This window comes from Notolepis coatsorum (genome assembly GCF_963971535.1).
Source record: "Notolepis coatsorum genome assembly, chromosome: 5".
Classification (NCBI taxonomy): Eukaryota; Metazoa; Chordata; class Actinopteri; order Aulopiformes; family Paralepididae; genus Notolepis; species Notolepis coatsorum.
This window is the reverse complement of record NC_140169.1, coordinates 81,105,941-81,126,900: the sequence shown is the minus strand read 5'-3', so window position 1 is coordinate 81,126,900 and position 20,960 is coordinate 81,105,941. Positions and strand designations below refer to the sequence as shown.

At 45.2% G+C, this 20,960-nt stretch overlaps 2 protein-coding genes across 4 annotated transcripts in view; one reads left to right on the top strand and one right to left on the bottom strand.

Annotated features, from left to right (window-relative positions):
- The window catches only part of eif2b4 (eukaryotic translation initiation factor 2B, subunit 4 delta), a 52,823-nt gene extending 48,153 nt beyond the window's left edge, over positions 1-4,670 (top strand). Inside the window, exon 11 of the mRNA XM_084314804.1 lies at positions 4,423-4,670. Within this exon, the coding sequence (XP_084170930.1) occupies positions 4,423-4,622 (200 nt within the window). The 3' untranslated portion in view covers positions 4,623-4,670. The remainder of the gene's footprint in view (positions 1-4,422) is intronic.
- Positions 1-20,960, bottom strand: part of atraid (all-trans retinoic acid-induced differentiation factor) — a 44,497-nt gene that overhangs the window by 2,334 nt on the left and 21,203 nt on the right. For 2 of the 3 annotated variants that reach the window (XM_084314806.1, XM_084314805.1), the window contains one exon: positions 8,937-11,305. The exons of the other annotated variant lie outside the window; for it this stretch is intronic. In XM_084314806.1, the coding sequence (XP_084170932.1) occupies positions 11,201-11,305 (105 nt within the window). In that variant the 3' untranslated portion in view covers positions 8,937-11,200. Of the gene's footprint in view, positions 1-8,936; positions 11,306-20,960 lie in introns of those variants that run through there. 3 annotated transcript variants of the gene reach the window in all.

Sequence of the window (20,960 nt, the reverse complement as noted above, 5' to 3'; positions counted from 1 at the left end):
CGCCAAAATCGCTGTTCAGTGTTATTGCCCGCCATGCGTTGTCTGCCAATATCGCTGTACAGCGTGTTTCAAGTTCATATTTCATATTTTTGTCATGGAATTCATATTTCACCCACGGAGCCTTGTCATATGCTGCGGGAGCCATCACAACTCTGCAACGCTTCAATACCGCCACCTGGTGGCCGATCGGCGAGTTGCCAAACCGGAAATGCCCGTTTCAGCTCGGTCCGTCCCCTAATTCCGTCCGGCCACTCGTTTATCGTCCCGGGACTCAATCCACACACCGTGGACATGGATCGTTGCCATAACTCAATAAACAACATGATCTGGGTGTATATTAGTATTATACAAACCGGAACTGGATCGCCTCGATCCCCACCACATAACTGGGATCTGTTTGTTCCACTCTCATCGCCCAACGGTACGAGGAGACGGACGTGAGTTTCAGCGTTTTTCTTTATCATTTTCGATACAAACTGCTCTGATCAATATATCACCCATACTACATAAATCATTTAACGTCGGTCACGGAATTATAAACGACCCCCCCCCCCCCCTCCGTTCATCCGCAGATGATCAGTCATAACGTTTAGGACCATGTACAGTTTACATTTTTAATATAGCATGGATCGGTATCAAACTGCATTTGATAATCTAATATATGCATTTATGCCTATATCTCATGTTCTATGAAATACTGCAGAAAACGATAAAAACATATTTATACTCTAGACGGTATTTTCGTATGAATGTGTGAATGAGAAAGTAAAACGTTCCTACATCCTGAACGATAGATAATTGATGTTGAATGGGCCATAGTAATGTCAATTTAGCAATACAATTTAAAAAGTTATAGCCCTGCAAAGAAGGTGAACATCTCCATAGACAAATAGCGCTGGCAGATAATGGTTTAGGATGATCAAAGTGGTGGCAGAGAATGGGTTAATACTAAAATTTTATACCAAGAGCAATGTGTCAGAAATCAAAATGAAGCGACTTAATTTCCTGCATATTTGACACGTGGATTTTATTTAAATATTTTCTTTTCCACTTACCTCAAACTGGCCACCTACATTTCACTGCGTGTCTCGTGTATGTACGTGACAAATAAAACTTGTGAATCTTTAAACTCCTGGGCCCTCATTCATCAACGTGTGCGTAGAACATGTTCTATTTCCACACGTAAGCACAGAATTTAGAATGAGTGTACGCACAGGAATATTGGGATTCATCAACCGTGCGTACACAGGTCCTATGCTCCTCCGTGTTGATGAATACCACTTTGTTCTACCGTCAATGCTCGTGCATGATTATCCATATATGGTCATGAAAGTGAGGAAACACCCCCCATGGGATGTGAAATAATGGACTGACCCGAGCGGAACTCTGAGAAGCTTCACGGAGATTTTTCACTGCTGTCGAACCAAGAAGACACTATCGCGTATTGTGGGATAAATAAAAGGCGGACTTGTAAACGGTGATGTCAGATATCAACGGCTCCCTAAGACCATTGCTGCAATTCTGCCTGGACAGCTCAAAATACTAATAAAGACCGTTCGTTGACCACTGTTTGGCGTTGGTTGTGTGTCATTATAACCGTGCTGTAATATGAATGCCTTTATTAGTTGTGTTCGATTGGCTATATGATTTTTAGAGGCATCTATTTTGTTGTCGGTATTACCGACAACAAAATAGATGCCTCTAAAAATCATATACTATTAGGTAGCCTATATGAATTACATATAATAGCAGCTAGGGCTGGGCGATATGACCAAAAACGTTATCGCGATAAAATTATAAAATTATTTTCATATAATTCGATATCGATAATTATCGTCGATATAATGTCTGTCAAGTTTAATTAACTTCTAATATGCTGCTGCGAATGTCTCAAGTCGAGTTGATGTCGTCATCAGTCCTCGCACGTTAGCAGTTAGCCGACAAGCGGAGTATCTCATGACAATAAATATGACACTAAAATACTCTCTTCCGCCACAATATATTGAAACGACGTCCACTCCCACACTATTATAAACGTGGCCTCAGAATTCAAAACACACACATACTCGGCACGTAAATATATAAAACAGTGCCGTGCAAGCTAGTTAACCTAGCCAGCCTGTTGCTTCTACGCGGTGTATTCCATGACAATGTGCTAAATATTACACTAAAATACTCTCTTCCGCCACAATATATTGAAACGACTACCACTGTATACCCCCACTACTATAAACGTGGCCTCAGAATTCACCACACACACATACTCGGCACGTAAATATATAAAACAACGCCGTGCAAGCTAATTAGCCTAGCAAGCCTTGTTGTTGAGTGAGTAGTCCTACCGCTCTGGGTCTCCTTCCGGGTCTCCGTCGATCTCGGCCATCTCCTTCACTGATTGGTTGTTAGCTGTTGTGCGTAGCACGTCATCACGTAAGGTTGGTTGTTGTTAGTGAGTGTGTTGAGCCGAGGCTGAACGGAGCCAAGCTTGGAAAATCGATATATCGAAACTTTGCGACCACGTTTCATGTTTATTTCGAGGAAATAATTTATCGCGATAGTTATCGTTATCGTTTTATCGCCCAGCCCTAATAGCAGCCATAGCCTACATTATGCAACAGTAACTTGCGCATACCAGTGTATGCGACGGACCAGTGTATACCTTGTATCATATCATATTCATATAATAGTTTACTCTATCAGCATACCAGCATGTAATATGTTCTTTGTTAGAACTCAACTCGTTCGACAGGCTGACAGACGTGTACACTTACGGTGATGTCGGATATGATATCTATTAACCATTGCTGCCTGGGCAGCGCAAACACAAAGACCGTGCTGGAATATGACTGCCTTTTCCTGTGTTGTTTGATTAATACCCAGGGATTAAAGTTCTCCTCAATTTTATTCCAAATCGCGATGGATCTTCCGTCAATTTTCTACCTGCTGCATATGATTTCTAGAGGCATACTACAATCTATTTTGATGTCAGTATTGGGTAGAAGTTCTGTATGAACCGTAATTCATTATAGTTCATTGTAAAATAGCAACAGTAGTGTAATTATGGTCAAAACCCTATAAATAGCATTTGGAATAATAGATCTTTCTCTCAGAATGAATGCAGCATGGTTTATATAGCGTTATCGGAATATACGGGGTGTAGGCTACTGACTGACTGCGCTCCGCCAGTGTTGAAACTAATGCACATAAGCTCATTTCCTTGTTGTAATAATATATTCTACCACTGGGCGTCAGCTAAGTGTGCTCAGAGCTTTGCATAGACATAAGCACAAAGTCAAGTTCAAGTTGAAATTGATGAATCCCACTCTTTGCTTAGAAATGATCGTACGCACAGGGTAAGCACAAATCTGTGCGTAAGACACGTTGATGAATGAGGGCCCTGGTTTTAAGTCTACGCTGTTCAGTAAAAGTAGTGGATCAGATTGGTATCAGCTGACTGTGTTGGTATCGGACGGTGCATCCCTACTAAATGATTATGTCGTACAGTGACTCATTAGATGTTTGTCATCGACCTCCTTTGGTTCATAATGTAAACTCCATTTGCCTCAGACTCACTGAGCTCTCTTTGGAAACGTGATTAATTACAACTCTTGGGAACGCAGGCTTAATTTTTTACATCTCAATTTATCCAATTCATAATCATTATTATTGATTATTATTATTATTAGGGGGTGTCTTGGTGGCTCTCCAAAGAGATTAAAGCTAGAGTGAGTACCTCCTATCTACACAGTACAGCCCAATAGCCCATAGATATACATAGTACTATGCATATGCACTCTATATCTACACTGTACAGCCCATAGAGATACATAGTATGCACGCCATATCTGCACTGTACAGCCAAAGCGTTCCCGTAGCTACAGCACCATTAGAGGCCAATTCTGAAAACTCCCACCTGTTTTCTACCCAGAAGACAACACTGCTTCTTCCTCATGTGAGATGCAGTGGTGGTTGGAACACTGCATTTTCCGTATCACTGCAACTTAGTGGAAGGAGTGATGCGGGTCAGTAACCTCCTTACAGAATAAATCACAGCCTCTAGGTGGCGGTATAACAGTCAATATTCCTCTATATGTGGTGTAGAAGAAGATCATCTGGATGGAGTACACTCTATGTACACTCTATACATATATACATCTCCATGACATCACTCTATACATCTCTGTGACATCACTCTATACATCTCTGTGACATCACTCTATACATCTCTATGTGGCTCACCAAGCTGCCATAATTGCAATGTACTGTTTTTGACTCTGACCTCCGTCCTCTCCGTTCTCTCACTCCACGTTTCCTGTCCCTCTTCAATGTACTAATACAGCAATAAAAAAATACCCTAATGTAAATCACAGTTTTTAGTGATTTTTATCTTCACGTGACCTTTGTTGTGTCTCTATACGTCAGATGACCCAGATGACCTGATCGTGACCCGGAAGGGCAGGACTGAGCTGGAGCGCTGGCAGGAGGTGCCCTCGCTGGGCCTGCTCAACCTGGTGTACGACGTCACGCCGCCCGACTTCGTGGACCTGGTCATCACGGACCTCGGGATGATCCCGTGCACTTCGGTACCTGTGGTGCTGCGGGTCAAGAACGTGGACCAGTGAGGCCTCTCTCCGGTCTGAACCGGTCTGAGCTGATGCAATAAATATATATCTGAAACGGCATGTGCTATTTAATTTTTTTACAGAGTCCCGTGTGTTTTTTCTTCCGTAAGATAACCTCCACCCTACAGAGATGTTGTTTTTTTGCCCTATATATATATATATATATATATATATATATATATATATATAGATTCAGATTCAGACAACTTTATTGATCCCGCGTGGGGCAATTCATATTTGCAACAAAGACAAACAAACAACAAAACAAAACATCTCAACGACAGCACGGCAAAAAAAATTAATTAAAAAGAGAAACACTCCATGTGATACACAATCCAGCAAAGTAAAAACAGACAACCAAGTGCAAAAGGCTACTTAACACTTTAAGTGCCGAAAACGTGTTTAGGCGTCCTTCCCCGCCATGCTCAAGTTGCCGAGGACGCCGTAACTCGTCTTTAATATCAATATTTCAAAAATCTGTGATCGGAATCATATTTTCCATCCGCAGCCTTCACACACAGTTCTGAGCTCCTCTCAAACCTCTAGCGGTTCAAGAGCGCCATCTGGTGGCCGATCGGCAGAAGCGCCAAACAGGAAGTTATGTGGTTGAAGTGCTGATCGTCCATATTACTTCCGGGCACTCTCTATAGGTCCCGGGACTCGATCTCGACACAATACATAGCGATCCGTTGCCAATAACTCGATAAACAACATGATTTGGACGTATATACTATTATACAACCTGGAAATAGATCGCGTATTTCTACATCCCATAATAGGAATATTTCAGTTCCACGCTCATCGTCCAACGGCGCGAGGAAGATACGGTAAGATTCAGCGTTATTTTTGAACGTGTTCGATATAAACTGCTCTGATGATCATATCACCCACACTAGATGAATGATATAACGCTGCCCACGGAATTATAAGCGATCCCCCGCCCATCCGGTCATCATCAGATGATACGTAGAAACTTCTAGAAGTACGTCCAATTGAAATTTTTTATCTCGCACAGATTCCTACCAAACTGTATTTCATCATCAATATAATGCATTTGGGGCTATAAATCACGTTCTGGAGAAAGCTGCAGAAAGATGAAAACATACTTATACTTTAGACCAGTGGTTCCCAAAGTCGGGGTCGCGACCCAAAGGTGGGCCGCGAGCAGCCACGGGTGGGCCGCGAGATGATTTAAAAAAATATATATATATTTTTTTTTTATTTTTTTTTTTTTTATTTAAATTTTTTTTGTCAGGCCACTGAACTTAGAAGCAGGCCAGGACAGTGTTTCTAGTTGTATTCTAAAATTATATTCTATTGTATTCTAAAATGTGACTATATGGTTTTATATTAACTTAATAAATAAACAAAAACGAAAAATCTACTTATTTCAACGAACATTTCAAACTAAATAACAGATTATGCACATAAAACGCTGAAAACAACCGAAGCAACAATAGTATTTTAATGAGGCTATTATTATTATCATTATTATTTTGCAACAAGTTAGCCCTCTCATAAATAGCACATATAAATGAATAACTAACTTGAACTAACTTAATAGGATTGAAGTGATATTTGGCTTAAAAAATCGGTCGCCTGGCAAAAAAAAAAAAGCCAGACGATGTGCATTGGGCCGCGGCTCTCTGACGCCTTATTTTCTGGGCCCCGGCCTGAAAAGTTTGGGAACCCCTGCTTTAGACCATATTTTACCATGAATATGTGAATGAAAAAGTTTAACGTTGCTACACAATGAACAATACATATAGGACCTTGAATGGGCCCTAATAATGGCAATTTAGCAATAGAATTTAAAAAGTTATAGCCCTGCAAAGAAGGGCAACTTTTCCATAGACAAATAGAGCTGGCAAGGGATGGTATATCATGAATTTAGCCTTAGGCAATCAAAGTGTTAAAATGACTACTGTCTTTGTTTAAAAGTCTGATAGCCGAGGGGACAAAAGATTTGGCGTAGCGGTTGGTCCTACTTGGTGGGACATCATAACGGCGGCCAGAAGGCAACAGTGAAAACCGCTGAGACAGAGCATGGAGGGGTTGATTAGTGATGCTCGTCTCCTTGACCACCTGGTCCGTCCAGAGAGAACATGTCTCTCTGTTATACTCTAATTATTTTGGAGCACACTTTCACTATGTACACGTAACAATACTAGTGGTGTGCTCCCCACTAGACCAAGACGCCCACCCTGATACTAACATGGCAATACTATGATGATGGAAAGTTATATGTACATGTACCTTTTATATGTGACAAATAAATCAACACTTGAAAACTTGAATTTGAGGTTATGGTTAGTTTAAGGTAACAGTGTGGTTAAGGTTATGGTTAGTTTTAGGGTTAGGGTTGGTCTAGTGAGCACACTCCCCCCCCACCACCCCAAGCATTGTTAGTTTGATTCCCACTGGCCGATACAAAGCGTAAATAATAAATATATTACGTATACAATATATAAATATTACTTATGGCTAGAACATAATATACAGTATGTACCTTTTTCCTGTGGTTGATACGTACTTTATTTACATATTTTAAGCAAGATCGGGCTGTCTCCAGGGTCTGACGAGAAGATAAATACCAATGCCTTCTTGTTTGACTCTGGAGAAGACCGTAGGCGCATTTCATAATGTTGGCGTGCTCCTTTAAGGAAAACAACCTCATGTTCAGATTGACACACATGTATTTTTGAAGGTGTGAACTGGGTCTTGAGTGTGTTGCATCATCATGGTCCTTATATCCACAAGAATGTAAATGTTCAATTCCAGTAAAAACATGGAAAATCTTCTCTGTCAGGGCTTGACTCCTCAACCAAAGAAAGAAATACACACTTACAGGGTTCCTGCTACAATTATTGGGCCGGAACTGACATTTGACTGGACATTTCTCCCAAACAATATACAGAGAAGTTATCGCAACATAGAAGTAACTTCCTAATCCAATATAATAAAAATATATTGTAAGTTAAGGCCTAAAATTCTGATTACTAAATGTAAGACCCTGTGGGAGTCATGTACTTGGTTGACTAACAGGCATTGGATTTTCTTGACTAATTAATTGTTCATTTGATTTGACACATCTGTAAAATTGTCTCACATTATAGGGGAGACCGGGGCACAGTGAATCAGTGGCTATTTATAGAAACGTGTACACAGGAATGCCTTGATGATGTCATCAGTGTGTGCCTCTGGTTAATCCATATCTGAAAATGTGTTTAATTTCCAGGCAACACACTTTTGTGAAGAATTGAAAGGTAATCCCCGTTTTGTACCATCAAATGTAAAATTTCTGGTTTCTTAAGTGATTCACTGTGCCCCGGTAAAAGGAGGTTGCTTTGTTTGTTGACTAACGGCAATATTAACTCCTCAATTTAACTATTTTTTATTCCAAATATAACTATATATATATTATAACAATCTGTGCCATACTATTGCATGCTTTATCTGGTTTCAGAAAAATTATGTATAATATCTGGACTGATTCACAGTGCCCCAGGTAGCGATCCACTGTACCCCGTTACTGGGGCACAGTGGATCAAATATATTTTTACATTCAACCCCATCTCAGCATCTCATATTTGGCAGTTGGCAGGATATGATAGACATGTTTTATAGAGAACATATTCTGCTATCAATTCCACAGTAGACCAGAACCATGCTGTCATCAAGCCAGGAAAAATGCTGAAATATAAGATTTCCCCTAGTCTTAACGCAATCATTCAAAATAATCTCCTGAAATCGAGTTCATATTTAACTCCAAAAGCATATATGTGCCTCTCATTTTCAAGTAATGACTAATGACTCACTTGGCATACAAAAAGAAAAGACGAACTAATAGACACAAGTCATCGAATATCATAATGACTTATAATTAATAAACAGTTAAAAGTCACTATTCATCTGGTGCCTGTAGGAGTGTTTTGTTTGATGTTTACTTATAAGTTATTTTATAATATTGAGCAAATGTCATATATTCTATAGATTTCCCCCCCCCCCCCTGATTAAATCGCCATTATCAAGAGCCCAGTGTGCCTGACAGCCTATAGTGATTGTCAGCCATTGTTAATGTCTTTAAAAAAGTGCTCTAATCGTAGGTGAAACTAGTCTCAGGGAGGGATTTTATTGCTGACAAAAAATTAGCAAGACTATAGTTTTCGATATTCTCAACTGAGATTCATTAGGAAGGACAGGACGTGAACGGGCAATAGAGACCTTCCTTTGTGTTGGATGAAGTGGATGTAAACACTGCAGTGCTTACACAGCTGTCCTGCTCACCAAGTCAGTGAATTTAGACACCACAGATTGTTTATGGATCACACATTTAATGTAACTAAATCATTCTCTCAACAAGCCTGGATACAAATCACTCTCTCAACAAGCCTGGTTACAAATCATTCAAGAAGACTGCATATAAATTATTCTCAACAAGACTGGATACAAAAGGTAACCAGCAGTTGATTATTGCTACAGTGTAGTTTGGACACAAACCAAAAACAAGAAAACTACAAGAGGCTACAAAGCTCATATGTTGCTCTTGTTCATCAACCTAGTTCCTTGTCAGTGCAATGCATTTAATGTATGTTAACTATTGTACAGTGAATATTAAATGAACATGATGTATAATTTCAAGCAACAACATCAGAAAATGTATTTAAATTCTGGTCAAAATGGCTTTACGTTTCACTATGTGATCAAATATGGCCTGGATTTAAAATCTGGTAAAAATGGCTTTACGTTTCACTATCTAATCAAAGAGAACTACTAGAGTACTGAAAGTAATACGCATGGAACAGTATGTTAATACTAAATATCCACAGGGCTTGACATTAACATGTGCCACCTGCCAAATGCAGGTAGAATTCAGCAGTGGTGTGTAACTGTCACTCCTACTACTAGCCACGTTGGCGAGTGACTTAAAAAAAGGGTCCCTTTTTGGCCGCTCTGCCACCCTGGGTGCTGCGTGACTGGACGGGTCCCCCCTTATATTTTGATACCGGGACCGATCCAAAAAACACTTGAACAAGTATTTCTGTTTTTGAGATTGGAAGCAGAAGAAAATAGGACTATTTTCCTACCTTCCTACTGTCTCAATAAAGAACCTCTCCTGTGTGTCCTCTACTCTGTCTCCCTCTCAGCTTTCCTACTGTTTCAATAAAGAACCTTCTCTCCTGTGTCTCCTCTACTCTGTCTCCCTCTCAGCCTCCCTACTGTCTCAATAAAGAACCTTCTCTCCTGTGTCTACTCTGTCTCCCTCTCAGCCTTCCTACTGTCTCAATAGAGAACCTTCTCTCCTGTGTCTCCTCTACTCTGTCTCCCTCTCAGCCTCCCTAGTGTCTCAATAGAGAACCTTCTCTCCTGTGTCTCCTCTACTCTGTCTCCCTCTCAGCCTTCCTACTGTTTCAATAAAGAACCTTCTCTCCTGTGTCTCCTCTACTCTGTCTCCCTCTCAGCCTCCCTACTGTCTCAATAGAGAACCTTCTCTCCTGTGTCTCCTCTACTCTGTCTCCCTCTCAGCCTTCCTACTGTCTCAATAAAGAACCTTCTCTCCTGTGTCTCCTCTACTCTGTCTCCCTCTCAGCCTTCCTACGGTTTCAATAAAGAACCTTCTCTCCTGTGTCTCCTCTCTGTCTCCCTCTCAGCCTTCCTACTGTTTCAATAAAGAACCTTCTCTCCTGTGTCCCCTCTACTCTGTCTCCCTCTCCACCATCCTACTGTCTCAATAAAGTAAAAAAAAAACAGGGAGTGGACTGTCCACTTTCCTTTTATAAAAAGAAAATGCAATAGGCTAGTATGGGTCAGTGGGGGACATGAAGCATTGTAAATAATGTTGCCAGGCAATATTCATGCCACGTAATACTAACATTTTCTACTTACTCTCAAAAACCAAAACACTGGTGCAAGTGCTGTTTGAACCGACTGAAAGGATCCCGGTGTGTGACAAATCAGACAGCTCCTTAAAAATGTGTACTATCCCTTTACAGTATCGACCTCACAGGTTCACATAGATATGTTTTATTGTAAGATATAACCTTGTGTTCCCCTTTGAAGGACACAGCATTGTTCCACATGTAAAAGCTCCATTCTAACAGGATTCACATAAAACATTCTAAATAAATGCTTCAGAGATTATGCAAATCTTGCCTTCATGTACATTTTATGTAAAAGTTTGGCGCAATTATTAGCATTGTGAGGCAATCCCCAAAATATTCGTGGGATGCAACTTTTCACATTTATCGCATTTAGTCAATGCAACAAAAATACAACTGAATGTGGAATTATGGTCATTTGAGAACAAAACCAATTTAAAACTAATTAAAGAGCTATGTTTGACCAAATACCTCTCGTTAAGAATTTGTACCTACGTGAATGATCTATGGTACGAGATTGTGCAAAGAAATCAGTTGTCAGTTTTAATAATTAGCTGCCTCTCGGAGGTAAAACTGTTATAAAAAAACTTTAAAAACAGGCCTGAGACCAACGAGTCAGCATTTTCCCTTTCATATCTCGTCAGTTTTGATTCAGAAGATCGATGGAATAGGCCTATAGCCAGGGGATGGGGTGAAACCTCAGCACGATTTGGCCTTGCGTCTCTGGGTGACCCACATCAGGATGGAGACCAGGACTGTGGAGGCTCCCAGAGGGGCAAACACCTGGATAAATGGAAACTCCCCCTGTTATGAACACAAACAATAAAAACAATGAACTGTAGTAGTGGTGATATAACAATTTAATGGCATAGACCAGTGGTTCCAAACCTGGGGGTCCCGACTCCCACTAAGAGTCACCAAAGCTCCATGGGAAATTGATTTTAAGGGGACATTTTTATATACTGTAACATTTAAATGAAATATGCATGTTTCAGCATTTAATTAAGAAGACAACAACATGTAAGGGTTCTTTTAGAAGTTTCTATCTTCATTTATTTATTTAAAAATAAGAATAAATAAAGATAGCCTATAAACTGTAAAAACAAATCTTGCGATGATAAGTGCCCATGTAAACGTGAACACCAGCAGTATTCACAGAGCTAATGAACACTTTGGGTGCCGGGAACCGTCTTTAGACGTCATTCCCGGCCATGCTCAAGTTGCCGGAGGACGCTTTACGTCGTCCTTATATCAATATTTCAAAAATCTGCGATCGGATTCATATGTCCCCTCCGCTGGCCTGAGATCCACCAGCAGGACCCACTGAGCTCTCTGGCGGTTCAGGAGCGCCATCTGGTGGCCGATCGGCGCAATCGCTTAAACAGGATGTGCCATAGAGGTTGTGCTAGACGTCCGTATTGCTTCCAGCCACTCGGTACATGTCCCGGGACTCTGGCTCGTCACGCTACATAGCGATCGATTGCCAATAACTCGATAAACAACATGATTTGGACGTATATACCATTATACAAGCTGGAGATGGACCGGGTAAATCGCCATCCCATAATGATCGAATTTCTACTCTACGATGATCGCCCAACGGCGCGCGGAGACTGGGGTGAGTTTGAGCGTGTAACGTTACCGTCTTCGATACTAACTGCTATTATCAACATTTGACCCACATTAGATGATTGGTATAACGCTGCCCACGGAATTATAAACGCCCCCTCGCCCATCCGGTCAACATCAGATGACGTGTAGTAACTTCTAGAAGTACGTCTAGTTGGAATTTTTTATATCGCGCTGATTGCCATCAAACTGTATTTCATCATCAATATAATGCATTTGGGGCTATATATCACGTTCTGGAGAAAGCTGCAGAAAGAGATGAAAACATACTTATACATTAGACCATACTTTACTATGAATATGTGAATGAAAAAGTTTAACGTTGCTACACAATGAACAATACATATAGGACTTTGAATGGGCCCTAATAATGGCAATGTAGCAATAGAATTTAAAAAGTTATAGCCCTGCAAAGAAGGGGACTTTCTCCATAGACAAATAGCGCTGGCAATCTATGGTATATCATGAATTTAACCTTAGGCAGCCAAAGTGTTAAGCTAGCAGAGCAAGCCGGTTAAAAACAAACAGCAGTATTCACAAAGCTAATGTTAAGCTAGCAGAACAAGTGTTATGGTTTGTAACCGACCCCAATCGCACAACACAAGACAGATATGAGAGTAAGCCAAAACAGGGCATTTATTTCTTACATAACAAAAAGCGGCACAGTCCCTTTCAGGGAGAACACAAAAAACACTAGAGTCAAAGAATATGGAAAATGCGGCACTGTGCCTTTAAGAGGCGAACAGGCTAACATTTACATTTACATTTAGTCATTTAGCTGACGCTTTTATCCAAAGCGACTTACAAGTTCTGTACGACAAGCCATCAGGAAGGGCACAACTCTATCAGCTGAGCAACAATGTTCATCAAAGTGTTGAGTGCTACAGTGTAGGTTAGTTTATTAGGACAAGTGCATGACAGTACGGTTAGTTAGGGTTAGATATATTTTTTTTTATTCAGATAATGGTTGAAGAAGTGCGTCTTTAGTCGACGGCGAAAGATTGGACGGGATTCGGCTGTCCTAACTGGGGTGGGTAGTTCATTCCACCATTGTGGGGCAAGGACTGAGAATAGGCGTGTAGGTGGTGTATATGTGTTTGAGGATGATATCCTTCAAACAGGCAATAGTGATGATATAATTTGGGCAGTGCTGAGCTGGGTTACTTTCCTCCAGTGTATTTGTCCCCCGGCCCCACCCAATGGCTCCATGCACACACACACACACACACTGAAGTAAAAAAAAAAAAAAAAAATGAAAAAAAATATTTTGATTTTTATTTTATTTTTAACTTCGATTTTTTTTTAATGTTCGAAGCTTGTGCCATCGAACGAAGCTTCGAAGCTTCGAAGTATTTAAGACAGCCCTAACAGTCACACAACAGAACACCGCTGGTTCGACCAGCGCTCCTGCCGCGTCTCTCTTGCCGCAAGGGCGTGTGCTAGTGGATTGATTGATTGGCCGTGTGGCCAATCAGAGAAACGCTGAACGAAAAGCTGAACACAAGTTGGTTGCCTTTAATATTCACGCGCCCTGGTAAACAGATCAAGACCACCATGTGCTGGTAAACCATAGTTTGGTGAAGTTTCTGATTGTCTGCAACACTACTAGACATCTAAGAAGGGAGATCCCCCCTTGAATGGCCCTTCTAAGGTTTCTCTCCTCCACACTGCCTGTGGAGCATTTTTTCCCTATTGTTAGGTTTTAGTGAGTTTTTCCATACCTTCGCGTGGGGTATGTCTGGGAGTGCTTGCATTCTTTCATTTATTTGCATTTATTTTAAATTTGTTGGACCTTATGGTGTTCTTGTTCTGTTCTTGACTTATTGTTATGTTTCTTCTTGACTTGTTTAAAGAAGACTTATACGGCCTATGGGGACATTAACGTGTTGTCGGGCCTTACAAATACATTTTATTTGATTTGTGATGGCAGGGCTGTATGCTAAGCTTTTTCACTAGGGGCACACTTGCCCCTAAATGAGAAATTTAGGGGCAAAAAATTTTTTTAGGGGCACATTTTTAAATAACAATTTTACCATTATTTATATCGATTGTTTTTGATAAAAAAAAAGAGAGAGAGAGAGAGAGAGAGAGAGAGAGAGAGAGAGAGAGAGAGAGAGAGAGAGAGAGAGAGAGAGAGAGACTAGGATGCGTCGTCTATACTTTCTGACCGCTCCATTATGTCAACAACACGGAGGCAGCCAGCCTGGATGGATTGCATGAAGCGATATAATTAAGAAATGAATAACCAATAAATGTGAAGTTATCTTTGAACCCCTGTTGTCAAGCGTCTTCAATATACCCCCCCCTCCTCACTAATGGTACTGGTGTTGCAGAGTCACTTTAGTTAGACACTAGTTTAGCGTTAGCTGAACGGCTAACTGGCGTTAGCCAGAGGCTACTAGCGTTAGCATGTTGAGCAATTCTATTCATGTCTCCTCGACTTCCACTGTTTGTTGATAACTGTGACGCGGCTCTCGCCTTATATGTAGTAGCGAAGCAATAGTATCTGCTGTGTGTGTGTGCAGTCACAGTGCACTGCTGACAAGTGGATGAGAGGAAATTATATCAATGCATCGGTTTTTGATGATGCAAAGACGCTACAACAAGATGCATCGCGAGTTCAGCCTGACATTTTGCAGACGCGGGGACTTATTCCACCGGTACACTTTGCCCTATCAGAGTGAGTGCTCAGTCGATTGTTCCCGCTGATCATACCTGCTGAGTGCTCACTGCTCAGCTCGCGTGAGTGGCGTCATCACACGCCTTGGATAATTTAGGAGTGAAATGCGAATCCAAGGCTTGAAAGCACTACTCGCAAGCCCGCCCCCAGATAATATTTACCAATCGCAACGGCCAATTAAAGGGGCAATTCGCGATGATATATCGCAGTGTACAGCCCTGGATGGGGGTGTTCTCTAACCAACCCAAACCAACAGGATCAAGGGGTAAAAGCTCAGGGTTTAAACAAGGCAGGTCAGGTGTGAAAGCGTCCTCATAGACCTGTTCAAACATGACAACATAAACATTCTAAATGGGCCATTCTAAATGAGTCTATTTCCTGTTGCAGCGTTTGCTAATACAATAGCCAACAGGAAATACACTGGGGACCAAGCTGTTCCCCTAGCAACAGGAGTCTTCTGAGAAAGTCTATTAATCCCTGGGGGGGGGGGGGGGGTGGTGCTAAGGGACTAAGGCTAAGGGACAGGGACAGGGCCAGGGCTAAATGTCAAGGACCAGGACCAGGGGCACTGGAGAGGGGGACAGGGACAGAGGCCCGGGGAGGCGGGCTGGAGACAGGGACAGAGAACAGGGTAAGGCCTTGGACAGGGCGAGGGCCAGAGCTGCTTACAGGGATGAGGAAAGGGTTCCGACGGCGGAGGCCTGGCACGGGAACAGGGGTCCGACGGCGGAGGCCTGGCACGGGAACAGGGGCCCGACGGCGGAGGCCTGGCACGGGGACCAGGGGCCCGACGGCGGAGGCCTGGCACGGGAACAGGGGCCCGACGGCGGAGGCCTGGCACGGGAACAGGGGCCCGACGGCGGAGACCTGGCACGGAGATCTTCCTCGGATGCTGCAGACGGGCAGCGCAGAACACAGGGGTCCCAGGGGACCGGGGCGAAGAGACGCATCCTCCCGTGGAAATAGGAAGCGATGCGCGCCGGCTTGACGTCTGGAGTGGGAACACCACTCCAGGCCTGGCACGGAGATCCTCCTCGGATGCTGAAGACGGGCAGCGCAGAACACAGGGGTCCCAGGGGACCGGGGCGAAGAGACGCATCCTCCCGTGGAAAAAGGAAGCGATGCGCGCCGGCTTGACGTCTGGAGTGGGAACACTGGGAAACCTCCCGTAGAGAATTAGAGAGCGTAGACGGCGTCCCACTCCAGGCAAACGGCGACAGGTGGTGATGTACCGGGGTGGCACGACGTCTCACGCCGGAGACGCGGCAGTAGATTGTAGTAACAAGAACGACCCGACCAGGACTGGAGGGGAGTCTGCAACCTAAGTACTCCTCCCGAGCAGATTCACATTGGTGTGTGAAGGTAGAGAAACAAGAAAGTCCAAGGGTGGGGGCTGGTGAAGAGTAGAGGAGAGTAAATCATCGCAAGGGTGGGGGCTGGTGAGGTGAGGAGACAGGGAATTAAAGGTCCAGGGAACAGGCGAATCCTCACAACAAGCCTGTTAAAAACAAACAGCAGCAGTATTCACAGAGCTAATGTTAAGCTAGCAGAGCAAGCCGGTTAAAAACAAACAGCAACAGTGTTACAAAGGGTCAGATTAAACCGAATATATATATTTATTGCCTGAGATCCCATGTATAATATTTGTATATCGTTTGATATCCCTTGTATATTCTTTGTACATATATACGGAATATCCCTTTACCTGGTACAGACCATAATATTCGTTCTCCTATTGGAAGCGATCCCCTGGCGCCAGTGCCTTACCCCCTAGAGCTGACTTCAAAGGTACCGACGAGATATGTCTGTACATGCCCAGCTTCTGCCCATGAATACGGCTACCAAAATACGAATGGCACTATTTGTCCACGGTACATATAAATAGGGCGCAAGAAATGTAGAACCTCCTCTTAGTCCCTTGTCTCGTTCAGTCTCGTTCAGTTCCAGTTATCCAAGTGACGTCTCTCCCCACTACGCAACGTGGGCAGAATAGGGCTCGCATTGCCCCAAGATAGAGTCTCGTGTTATCCTAATACGTTCGTTTAACGTATCGTTCTCTATTTATTAGTAAACCTTCATTACGAGTCAAAGACCACGTGAAGTGGGTAATTGTGCGTCTACATAGAGCATGTATTGCCGCGTACTAATAGGATAGAGTAACGTCAAGTTCAACTGTGAACCACGGACCAACCGGAGGATTTACACCGGACCAGCAGCACCACGGAGGATTTACACCCCGCCAGCAGTGCCACTTTCCGGCAAGGATTATTATTCTTCATTCTTCACCAAGCTGCTGGAGCAGAGAACCGCCTACCCCACTGCTGTGGGATCTACACCTGCCCGTGAGACCATCACTCGAGCTCGTCTCTGTCGTACCAGAGGCTCCACGGCTTTCACCTACGCGGCGCACCCTGGGACCAGGCTGCCTATCCCCGCTGACCCAGGGGTGATATCGCCTCCGTGAACCATTGACTTGCATAGAGCTTTGCCTCCCTCTGCTGGCTTACAACCGGTAGTACACCCTTTCCCAGAGTACCATAGAGATAATCCTTAATATTCATTATTGATTTGCCTATGCCCATTATTTGCCTTATAAGCGCATTCAAATGATAAATGTAATACTATTTTGATGTAATAAATATTCTAACCGAGTATTTGTGTGGAAACCGTTTTATTGTGGAGTGTTCTAATCTAATATACCTTTGTACGGTATTGGCCAGTAATGTACAAGACGGTAGTAGTTTAATGATACTAGTACTTGATTAATACAGTCAGGGAATTGTACCCCTCAGTTACAATTGGTCCTTCGAGCCGGATAATAATTAGCGTAATATTAATATAATATTAATATTGACATGGCCGATGACGAACACTCCACAAACGGTTCTCCTAAGCTAGATCGCCCGCAGCGCAGACGGCAGCCACCTCCCTATCTAGAGGCATACTCTGTCAGTCCAATACCTAGCTTTAAAGGGAAGTTAAACGCGGAAAAAGTAGAAAGTAAAATTATGTCCGACCCTAACAACCAGGCTACCCCGCCAACAGAGGCCCTAGTGGGTTCTAATGTAACTGACCAAGCTCACGGTGGGGACCAGGAGGGAACTGACACGACTTTACCCCCAGACAATACCGAAGAAATAGTCCCCGATCAGCTCCGGGAGGAAGACAACCCTAAAGAGACGCGCACCCAGGAGACGGATCTCCTCGGTACGCAACAGGAGAACGGATCTCCAACAAGTACTGCCGGGAGCCGATCGCCCCGAACGGCGTCTTCCCCCAGCGAGGCGGACAAGATGCTGGCGCAAGCACTCATCGCCACCCTGGCAGCCTCCACCGAACGCGATCGACTTCAAGCGCAACAGACGTGCGAGCGCGAACATTTTGCAGGCGAGCGAGAGCGCTTCCAGGCGCAACAAAGGAGTGAAGACGACCGAATAAGACTGGAGACCAGACGCCTCCAGACAGAAGAGAACATCGAGAGAAGCCGCGCCAACGTCGCAAATGCACAGCTCCACGCCGCCCATGCCAGCGCCAATGCCCAGCGCGACGTCGCCAACGCACAGCGCGACGCTGCCCAGGCCAGCGCCAATGCGCAGCGCGACATCGCCAATGCCCAGCGCGAAGCAGCGCGCGACGCAGCCCATGCCCGGCGCGAGGCAGAGCGCGACCGGCTGCAGGCGGAGCTGATGGACAAACTGGTTGCCATGGCGACACCCCCTCACTCCACACGGAGCTCTCAGAGATCGTCAAGACATGGGTCTAGGACACATTCCCCTACCCGACGAAGCGACCCGGGACCCCGCCAACAAGAGGATCCTGTCCACGTCTCCGAACCCCCTCCCCAGCCGGTCCATACGAGACCCAGCAACCGGGAAGAACCGGACCACGCCGAGAGACTGAACAGAAGACTCCAGGTCCTAGCAGAGGGAGAGGAGGAGGAGGAGGAGGAGTGTCAAGCCGACCAGCAGCAACGTGCTCTGGCCCAGGAGGCCCAGTACAGCCCCGACCAGCAGCAACGTACTCAGGACCAGGAGGTCCAGTACAGCCCAGAAGTCAGCCCCGAGGCCCTGCGCTACAAACCCCCGACTCAACTCACGGGTGAGTTTGACGCACCGTCAGCCCCGAGGAACAGCACCTGGGTACCCGACCTTCGGTACCCACCAAGTACCAGCCCAAGACGACACGCAAGAGGAGACTCGCCTAGGAGGCCTCTCCCCCAACGCTCACCGATGTGCCAGTCATCCATGACATCATACATTGGCACACCGACGTTTCAAGACTTCACCCATGAGAATCGAGCACAGTATACGGAGCTCCGGATGTGCTTAGAGACAATGATGGTGGATGTCGCTGATGAACGCCACAAGTATGCAATATTACTGCAGCACCTGAAAGTGCCCCGGGCGCACAATATAGCGCTAGCCTATGCCACCTCTACGACCCCATACACCGCGGCTCTAGCAGCGCTGGACCAGAGATATGGACGTATATGGGATTACGTAATAGAAGAGATAAGGCATATTGACCGCTTACCCCCAGCAACAGACAATCGCTCACTAGACGACCTGTCTATAAAAGTACAGTCCCTGGTAGGGATGCTGGGAGCGCAACGAGAAAAGGGTATGCACGAGCTATACGCCAACTCTAACGTCGAGAGGATTTTAGAGAAGCTGCCGCCCGCCAGACAGGAGCGCTTCAGGCGGCAAAGAGACCACCGTGATCCTAACGGTCCAGAACCATCCCTCCTAGACTTGGCCGACTTCCTGGCGAGAGAAGTCAGCAGCCTACGATTGGATACGTTCGTGCGGAGCACACCAAGCTCCAGAGAGGGACCTAGGAGAGTAAACGATGGCCGAAGATCGGTGACTGTTATGCACCAAGCCGAATCAGTACCGCAGCACCAGAACCACAACACCCCCTCGACGAAAGAGGACCAGTGGAAGATTGAGTGCCAGTACTGTGAGGGAGAACATCGGCTCTATCAGTGCGAAGATTTCAAGAAGCTGACCACGGATGATGTGAGCCAGTGGGTCAAGGACCACCGCCGCTGCTTCCGCTGCGCGCGCAGCCACCTAGCAGCTGAGTGCCGCTTGAAAAAGAAGTGCAGCAGGTGCGGTGGCACCCACCTGGAGGTCCTGCATGACATCAACAAGCGTCAGCCAGGACAACCGAGTGGGCCTGTCGCGGTAATGTACCATGCCGAGGCGGTGGCACCAGAACCAAAGTTCCACCAGACCGCTCCCTGGTGTCCCGACTGCTACGGCAGACACTGGGAGTCAAGGTGCGACTCGTACCATATAGAGTCTACGTCACCACCCACAGGAGTGCTCCACATTGACCAGCACAGCGGGACCCCCCGTGTGCTCCTCAAAGTGGTCAGAGTGCTCCTGAGCCACGAGGACAAGGTCCTGGACACTTACGCCGTCCTGGACGATGGGTCCGAAAAGACTCTCCTCCTCGCTTCCGCAGCAGCCCAGTTGGGCCTGCGAGGTGTCAAAGATACGATGACCATACGCACCATCAGAAGGGACCAGAAGACCATAAAGGGTGAAAAGGTCTCCTTCGAGATAGCAGCGGTGGACCAGCCCGAGAAGCAGTATAGTATAAGTAACGTCTTCACCAGCCACGACATAGGCCTGTCGCAGTACACCTACCCCATCCCACAGCTGATGGCTAAGTATGGGCACCTACGTCAACTACCTATACCGCTTATCGACGGCGCCACACCGACCCTGCTCATCGGCTCCGACCACGCGGACCTCATTCTCCCAATTGAGGCGGCCCACGTCGGACCCAAAGGATGCCCGGTCGTGGTTCAGACCCGACTGGGATGGACGCTCCAAGGCCCCCTCTACGGACTTGACAGTCAACCCACGTCTACAAGCTGCCTACACACAGAGGCGAGCGACACCGGCCTCTCCCCCGTACAGCAGAGGCTATTGACATTAAGCGAGAGGCCCGTGAGAGAACCGTGGGTACCAGAGGGAGTTCGGAACTCCACCCCCCTCAGCTGCGCTTCAGACGTAGCTGACCTCGAACCCAGCACCCCAAGCGACTCCTTGACGGGGCGGCCGGGACCGGCCCCTCCTCACACGGGGTACAGAGCGAACAAGAGAAACAGACGGAGGAGGAGAAAGCACAGCCAAGCAC